Here is a 9,611-nt window from a genome sequence, read left to right on the forward strand (position 1 = left end):
CTTTGACATCACAAACATCTAATTTGAACCAGTACTACATTCAACATACCACATGGCACACAAAAAAATCAATGTGTTAACTGTTTTTTTTATTAATTTTAAATTAAGAAATTGAGTAACGAATAATATTAAAATTTGAATAATAATCTACAGTTTGATACCAAGCTTATTGACATAACTTTATGAAATAGCAGTTCAATAAAATTTTTGAATGACATGGCCTTTGACCCATGACCCATCTGGAGAGGGTTAAGGTGTTCTGAAACAAACTTAAAACATGTACATTCTAATTTCTTAATTAACTTTAGTGTGTATCCTGGATAGAGCTTATAATGTGTAAACATAATGGGAGTAAGCATGAAAAGCAACAAGTTTCACTCTTTTATTCTTCTTTATGAAATCTGAATATGATATACTTTGTAAACTCTCTTCAAGACCTCCTGTACTCATCTGATTGACACCATTGCTCTTGGGATGACAGCTGCAAGTGAAATGTTCTATCTTTAGTTTTACTTCATACTAGTGTGTAATTTTATTAATAATGTATTTATATATTAGGTAAATTTTCAATCTACTAGAAACAAATAGCTTTTACTTGATTCAAAATTTATTCCTGTAGTGTTTAAGGTAATATTCCGAAAGTAGTTTGTTTGTTTTTCCTTTTTCCTCAGTAAAATGCTCAGACTGGAATGTATTGAAATATGTAGATAAAATTGATATATACTAGTAAAGAAGTAGCAGATACCTTTTGTATTTAATATGATAGTTTTAACAAACATATCCTCTTTGTTTTCCCTTTATTCTTCTGTAGTTATAATTATTTCCTGTATTTATTTTCTTCTAATAGGAAAAGACTCGATCAGTCAAGATCACCAACAAATCTTTGGTTAATGTACTTTGGCATTTGAGAGAAATAGCTCAAAAAGTCCATGGACACACATTTGTTTGGTCAGTCATTGGTGCTGGACTGGTCATCAACAGTTTTTCTGCCCTTCTTGCCATATAACTTTGCTACAGGTCCTCAGAATTTCAAACTTAGATATAAATACTGTAGTTTTAATTTACTTACTGTTACACTGCCGTGGATTAAGAACACATTGCATGAAAGAAGCAATCCCATTCTCAAATAAATAAAGCAAAGCTTTAATGAAATTGTTATTAATATTAAATATGGCCTGTTCACCAGATTTCATCAATACTAAAATTTTGTTTCTATGTATTTTATCAATGATTCTCATGTGAGTTTAAAGTTTTGGTAAGCTTGTTTCTGTCATCTTGTCAAAGCCTTACACAAAATTTACTTTCATTTGGTTTGGTAAAAAAAAAAAACTTACTAATTACTTTTATACTCTGAATGGCTTGTTTGTTATTTGGCTTGTTTTTACTTTATCTTGTGTTTTGAATAAGGAAAAATAAAAGATCATGGAGATGAATTGTATCATGTTACTGAACTATTGTTGTGAAACATCACTAACACTTATAACACATGTATGCTCCCTTGTCATGAAATCTTAAATTGATCTGGTAAATGACATTTCCCACTCAGACCTCTGTAGAATTAAATGATAGTTTTATGTCATTTTGCTTTTTTTAAATCACGCCTATTGTTTCATTTATGTTATACAATGTTGCCTAATGTTTTGATAGTACCACTAATTCTTCATGTGTAAGTTCCTCTTCAGTGCACTTTAACAGCAACAGTTTTTTTTTCACATTCCTGCTACTTCCCAGTTCTCTTCTAGATCATTTATGTACACACAGTTTTATATGTACATTTCCACATAATTTTGTATATATTCTTAATTTTTGACTTGGCTTCATTCTTGTGTGTTTCCTTTGCAGTCTATAGTTTTCTTTGGTACCATTGTTGTTGTTGTGTTTTTTTTTAAATTTTTCATAATACCAAGAAAGAGACTTCTAATTTAGTATCGAGTCGTAACTATGATCTCTGGCGATAAATGACTTGGGTTTTATCCTGAGCTACTCGAAGATTTTTAGCCTTTATCCATTTAACATTCCTGTTTTGCACAAATGTAAAAACTTAGATTTGCTTGATTTTGTTTGTTTGGATTTTGCTCTCAATGTCATCTTTGAATTCTGCTTCCTTCCTTTATTGTGTGATTGATAATGTAGCTTTCCTTTCTATCTACATGATCCATACTTATTTAGTCATTTCTACATGAAGCATTTAATGCCATTCTGTTGAGAATAAGTAAGCCATAACAAATGTAAAAACTTTCAATATTAGTTTTACAAAATTCCTTTCAGTATGAGTGTAATACAATTGTATCATTTTTCCACAAAGTGTGAGACTTCTTAATATCGCCATAAAACAACAAATATGAAAGGCTAACCAATATGACTTGTTTAGTTTGCCAAACTTGTTGAGAGATCAAAGAAATAAATGATGATATAATTTCGTTATAAAAGTGAAATTAGTATATGAAAAATATAAACATAAGGTGTCTAATAAATACTGGAAAGTAATATTAATATATGATTACGGTTTAGTAGTACTGAAGGAAGATCATATAAAAATAAATAATTTAAGTATTTGTGTAATTATTATTATTATTACGATTAGAATGAGACAGGACAGAAATTAATTTCATGTGAACTCTATTGCCGGTGTTCGTGTGAGATTTTTTTCTATGATCGAAACAAGTTCAGTTAGTTGTCATCAAAGTAGGGTACTGGAAAATTTTTTGTAAAGAGATATTACTTTCGAAGATTACACTATATTCAAGATGACTATCAAACATCTGGATTACCTTGTTGATACTTTCTTCCAGTGAAACATTGAATGAACTGACAATATCCTTAATAACTACATATCTTTTTAAGCATTATGTCTTGAAAACCTCCTTTATTGATTTGCTTAAAAAGAAAGTTGTTTGAAATGTTGTCAGAAGTGGACTTGTATGTAAAGGAAACAACTTTTTTTATTTATTTATAAAAACCATGTATGTAAGTTATTAGTTGTAATACTTGATCCTTTGCTTGATGTTATCATCACGTATGATGTAATTCACCTGAAAATATTCACATACAGCATACTAACTGCTAGTACCTGGAGAAAGACCAACTTTGAAATTTTTTAGTAGAATTTTACTGTTCTATGAAAGTGGATTTCGTTAAACAAATTTTAATTGTTGATCATTTAATTTTTGTTTTTCATTAGTTTGTTTCATTTATATCTTATCTGTTGGGTTGGTGACTGTGTGCCATCCTTCTGGCTAATTTTCTCTTGTAATTTTTGTCTATGTTTTAATGTTAGAATTAGGGTTTTTTTGTTCTTCAGTCTTTTTACTTATGTCATGAAAACAAGTTGTATTTTTTTACCTGGTTAAACAAGCCTGTTTATTTAAGGGCTGTAACCATTTACTCTCTATTAAGCTGTTTTTCTTATCAATTTCGATTGTCATGCTTGGTAACAGTTTTTCTATGTACAAGAAATAGTCCACATCGTTAACTGTTACATGTATGTATGTATGGTTGTGCCACTGTTCAAACATCAACTTATGGCTAATGGTTAAGTTACATACTGTATTTCTGTTCTGAAATACAGAAGAAAAGAAGCGTATTACTGAACACCTGGTTTTTAAATGATTTTTGTAGACTGAAAACATTCATATAAAAACTGTTTCAAAACATCACTGCCTATTCAATATGCTATATTATTTTTAAATGCTGATTGGGTTACAATATTTTAGGTACTCCATGAGTTTCCTCCTTTGATAGAGATCACATTCATATGTATACTAATTTATAAGAGCTCAAAATTGATCAATTGTAATTTTTTCACTGTTCCAGAAGTTAAGTTTAATTTGACAGAACTTCATGCTTAACTTAGAAAAAAAAAACATTATAAAGTCAATTTAAGCTGCACGTGTTTGAATATAGCTGAGTATTTTCAACATTACTTGTATAAAAGTCACTAAAACTAAATGGATATTGTTTAAGTCTTGCAGTCAGTCATAGTTTGCATTGCCAAATTATATTCAGATAGTTTGTAGTTTTTTACCAGACATTTTTTTATATGTTTAAGGACTATTGACCTGTCATTCAGACTTTTCCCTGCCACTATAGGTAGAAATATAAGCCTGTTGTTCAGATGTCGGAGTCATAAAAACATGCTGAAATGTGAAGCTGACATCACCATAATGTCTCACATACTACCTGTTTCAGAAAAATAAATAAAAGTAGTCTTAGAGTGTTTCAAACTGTTTTTGGGTGCAATATCTATTCTTTAAAAGTATTGCTAACCCTTTTGCTACAGCCTTTAGACCACTCTTTTGTATTGTTTTGATAAGTCAGGTGTAAAAGACCTTCACAGCAAAAGGTTGGTTAAAAACACTTAAGATTTAAATTTCCATTGGGTTTCTTGTAGACTGTTTTAATATTTGATGGAGATTTAGCCTTCTATAATTTGTTTACTTTCTTTGAAATATGTATGTATCTATAACATGACTAAAGTACTTATTCAGTACTTTAATTTGTCTCAAGCCAACCTTACCAGATAACCATCAAAGAATATAAATAATTGCAACAATCAGCAGATGTTGCTTATTCTATCTGACTTACTAGCCTGTGCTCATCCAGAATGGCTCATATGCCAGTGCTACTGGAGCTTTTATATATATGTGAATAAAGAGACCTTAGTTCTAGAAGCTAATTATTTATCTTGCCATCCCTTTCATTTTGCTAACAAAAAGCAGACTTATTGTGTATGTACAGGACTTCTATAAAAGGTATAATAGAACATATCTATTAGCAGTTACTTTGGTATTAGATAGTGCCACAGTATTTTACAGTTTTTGGAAGTTGGTACTTAATATCCTGCGTAGCTCTCTAAAATGTATTTTTTCAAGCAGATATTCCACTACGTCCTATAGAAACTGAGGCAGTCTACCTTTAAGAATATACAAGTTTTTCACTTTTTCAGTTTCTTCAACAATGTATGTTTCTCCTACATCAATCAGAAATTTCCTTACTAGTGTTTTCAAATGTTTAAAATTATCTTAACTGTTAGATGTTCTAAATTTAACAGGTTAAACAGTAGATCTTCACAACATGGTGCTTCTTAAACACATCGTTTACAGCAATTTCTAGTCGTTTTTTTTTTCAGATTTTTGAGTAAAAGGATGAATGAAATGCAAAAAATTTTAGCTAATGGCCAAATTAAATATCCATGGAAGGCATGAAACTATGTTTAACTGATAGAATTTCTTTCTTTTTTTTTACTGGTTACCTCAAATATAAAACATCACAACTACTGTTCCATACCACCGTGTAAATACATGTCAAACAAATTACACATTTAAGACCCTTGTACAGTTTCAAACATATTATTTGTTTTATTTTCAATATAAGAATTTATAGATTTTTGATTGTGGAAAGTTTTCTGTTTTTAAATTTATAGGCCTATTTTTCATCAGTAAATATAAAATCACTTAAAGTACAATAATTAATGTACAGGGTGATCCAACAAGACATATCCCACTGATTTCTTATGAGAAGAATTTAATGCACTAAAGACACAAATGTACATCATTGAAATAGAATACTTATCTTTTAACAATGTAATATTCATCCAATTTGAAATCTCTAGTTAGATCACTATTTTTAGCATGTCAATCATTTGAGAAAAGACATGTTACTAAGTACTTTCTAAATTTCAATTGGATGTTCATTTTATGTGTAATTATTTCCCTGCAACTAGCTGGATTTTCTGATATGTTTTACTAAAGTATGAAACTTTGCAATCTCATCGACTGTGAAAGTGAGTTGTGAACAAATCATAAGTATTGGAATTAGTAAATACTTTTAATTTTTCCTGAAAAAAGTACAGATGACAAGGGACAGGATTTACTAATGCTGACTGAATGCTCTATTACAAACCAGTAATGAGTGAAAAGTGTAGAAGCTTGTGCAAAACTTGGAGGTATGTGTAAAGGAATGAGAAAACTTAAGTGCAATGTTAAGGTTTAAAGTAAGAAAATACTTTTGTTTGATTGGAAACAATCCCAGTCATAAGTACCAATACAATTTCACAGGAGTCTGATGTTATGAGTAACGAAATTGTATTATATTTTTTTTCTCCATCCATTTATTTAAGTTTGTTATCAACAGAAGATAATAAACTTTAAACTAGTTTTTGTAATTACAGTGTTCAAGCTAATGAGTGGTTTTTATATTCATGTACTTATTCTATTCTTGTGTAAATACAGAAATTAGCATTTTCATTATCTGTTTTATATTAAGCTTCTATTTAGAAATAAATTTGTTTTATAGAAGATTAACAAAATATTTTGTAACATGAAAATAATTAATCCTAAAGTTCACTTCTTTGTGAAACAGATGGTTACTTTGACCAAGATTTTTTTTAACTTGATCAATGTTAGTATCAAGCACAATCGTTACTGTTAAATCAGGTTTTAGCTCACGTTTTATATACCTTTCTATAGGTTTCGATGAACCTGGTTATTGATCATATCTGTTATTTCTAAATGAAAAACTATTGAATAAGTTAGGGTTAAGTAATCTATCTCAAATGTAAGAAATGTACATAATATTTATCAACAACAGCCAACTTATTTTTTTATGACATTGTTTTCACAAGATAACTTGGATATCTTTGCATTTTCTTCAAGAGTTTTAGATGAAAGGTATTCATTCAGCAGGCAGCAGATCTTGGTAACTATGCATTTTCTTTAGCTATTGTAGATGTGTTAATTTCAAAATTAGCTATCTTAAACTTGAGAATTCACTTTGAAATTGTTTATGATTATAAGCTACTAGCATATAAATTTAAGTGATTTGTTCATATAAGGCCAGCTTAATATACCCATGGATACAATGTGACAAAATATGAATAAGGAGAAAAAATTTGTACATGTACAGCTGTGCCAGTTTTAAATGAAAGTAAGAAAAAATTGCTTGGTCAAATTTGTATAAAATTGTTCAGCTTTATTATTTTTTTCTATGAAATTTAAGTTTTGTTACAGATAAATTATTATAAATTCCTGAATTCTGTAGAAAACTATGATTAAGCCAGGGTATGTATGTGTTTTGCATTTTTGTATATTTTCATAGATAAATGAAAAAAGCATCTATGTATCGGCAAACTACATAAAACCTATCTAGTAAATGTGACCCACACCTGGTAATGGTTATGAACTTTACTTAGAAGTTAAATATATTTTATAAATTATTGCACATAACATAATAAATACTATAACTATATAATCAAAAGTTTATAAATTCTGTGGTCTTTAAACTGATAGTTTTTAAGAATAATGACTTTGCGTTACCAGAAGTTAGAACCATAATTTTTTATTCTGTATAAGACCAGAAAAACATGTTCTACAGATAAAATTCATACCAGTATCCATTACTATGTCATTCTTTTTTCTTACACATTGTAATATTTAATAACTTTATCACATTGCAGTTATTGAATTAATAACTAAACCACGAATTAGTTCTCTAGTATCTTGGTGTGCATAGACTTTTAACTATTAAATACAAGCATTTACTGTTAACTTTTAAAAACAATCTTTAGAAACCTAGAAATAAGGTGGCCTTATAGATGATATGACAAATCTCAAGTATCTGTTATAGTTTGCTGTATTATTCAGTATGTGTTGAACAGTATTTCATTGGTTGCTACTTAAATGTAGTCTGTCATTTTCAAACAGTTTTATTTGTTAAATACTCACACTGAGTGGCATTTCAAGGCAAATATCTTTTATCTGTTCCCATAAAAACAGGTTATTGTACAACGCTTTAATCTGACATACGATGTTGGTATTTACTGGTGCTTTGTGGTTAACGTCTTATATTAACGATGTTTGACATCAGTTCCTTTTGGCTATTAACACATTTGATTTGATTCCTAGGTTTGTAACATTTTTGTGTTATTTAAAAGGTATAGCATAAGTTCTGCTTAAGGTTTAATGTTAAATTAAGTGTTCTGTCTTTACTGATCTACCTACATATATATTTCATTTAAGTCAGATCATATTTTGAAGAAAACTTGTAACACTTAATATTTTTTTATGATTCCAATCCTTGCATTTTTGTTTCTACCATTTTTTGTTATCATGAATTTACTGTTTGAATAAGAAAATAACTAATACTCCAGTGTTTGTAATAAAAACTAGTGTCTTGGTATTGGTAAATGTTTTTCAAGTTTCACCTTGATTCAGATGCTTTGAAAATATTTAGTTATATTGTTTGTTTGATTTTTTAATTAATAAACTTGGTGTGTTAATATTATTTTTTGGAAAACTTTGTTCATATTTGATAAATAGGCATTTTGCTTTCTGTGTTAAAAATTGTGTGTGTGTGTGTGAAAATGAATATTCAGTTTTGAGGTCTATATCTTATTGGTCGTATCTTTTTCATTCAAGTCTCCTTGCTGTTTATTACTTGAGTTTTATTTCTGTGCACTAATTGGAATTACAATAAATCTCTTCACAGAAAACAGCCTGTTTAAACCTCTATATTATAGCTTGGCAATTAACTCTATTAATCAATATAATCCATTCCCTATGAGCATTGATTAGTATCATGTAAAATAACTGATTAATCAAAATAACAATTAAATCAATTAGTCATAAAAAAACTAAATTGAAATTAATGTTTTCGGTTATTCCATCTATCCATATAATTGAAATATTACAATTATGATTTTTAATTAATTCAAAGTTTTTTAATCAATTAGTATCATGACTCACTAACTGAAACTGATTATTACTATTTTTGATTATTCTGACTGTCTAAGTCTTGTGAGAATAACCAATTAATTAAATGCCATTGATTAATGAGCTTGGTGAATAATCAATTAGTAAGTTCCACTAATTGCCAAGCTCTAACCCTACTAATGCTGATTAGTCTTGTATTACTCCTTACTATACTGATAATATTGGTGAAATTTTTTTGAACAACATGCACACAGGTAATATCTAACACAAACCTGAAAATGTTATATTTGGTATTTTTTGAATTTATAGCAAATGTATAAGATTAATCTTATTTGAGCAAAAAAGTTTCGTAGGTGCAGTAGTGTAGTCTTGTAAACATTTATAGGAAAAAATTCACAAAAAGGTCATCATATTTTCAGGTTTTATAGGTATCACACTACATTGCATTTAGAATATTCTTTAATGGATGCACTTCTTGAAGAATCTAGAAAGGAATAAATAAAGAATGTATTGTTGAAAACGTATATAGGCCCAACACTGTTGTCTTATAACAAGTGTAATTAATCCTAACATTTATATACACACACGCATGCATCTTTCTTTATATGTATATTGAATATTTACCGTATTTTTTGGAATATAAGACGCACCCTTATTTTGGAGACAAAGTTTTGGTGGAAAAAACGCTACAGTCGCATTTGAAAGATTTTTATTGAACAAAAATTCAATTTGATACTTTACAAATTTGTATATATATTGTTCTAAACACAAAAGAGCTCAAAACATCAAAGTAAGAAAATACTGTAAATCAAAAAAAGGTTTACTGTTATTTAGTTTGGTTCAAAACCTACAAAATCTTCATTGCTTTCGCTGTAATTTATTTTTTTATTATTTAGGGAGCAT

General features: G+C 28.7%; 1 protein-coding gene and 1 long non-coding RNA gene across 2 annotated transcripts in view; one reads left to right on the top strand and one right to left on the bottom strand.

Annotated features, from left to right (window-relative positions):
- LOC106472477 (lipase maturation factor 2-like) overlaps positions 1–1,433 on the top strand; it is a 46,306-nt gene extending 44,873 nt beyond the window's left edge. The window contains exon 16 of the mRNA XM_013933131.2: positions 848–1,433. Within this exon, the coding sequence (XP_013788585.1) occupies positions 848–1,006 (159 nt within the window). The 3' untranslated portion in view covers positions 1,007–1,433. The remainder of the gene's footprint in view (positions 1–847) is intronic.
- Positions 1,434–5,115: 3,682 nt separating this feature from the next.
- Positions 5,116–9,611, bottom strand: part of LOC111089140 — an 8,261-nt gene continuing 3,765 nt past the window's right edge. Inside the window, exon 2 of the long non-coding RNA XR_002613472.1 lies at positions 5,116–9,192. This is a non-coding gene — a long non-coding RNA (uncharacterized LOC111089140). The remainder of the gene's footprint in view (positions 9,193–9,611) is intronic.

The sequence above is a fragment of the Limulus polyphemus genome, unplaced genomic scaffold (assembly GCF_000517525.1).
Source record: "Limulus polyphemus unplaced genomic scaffold, Limulus_polyphemus-2.1.2 Scaffold5362, whole genome shotgun sequence".
In the NCBI taxonomy this organism is placed as follows: domain Eukaryota; kingdom Metazoa; phylum Arthropoda; class Merostomata; order Xiphosura; family Limulidae; genus Limulus; species Limulus polyphemus.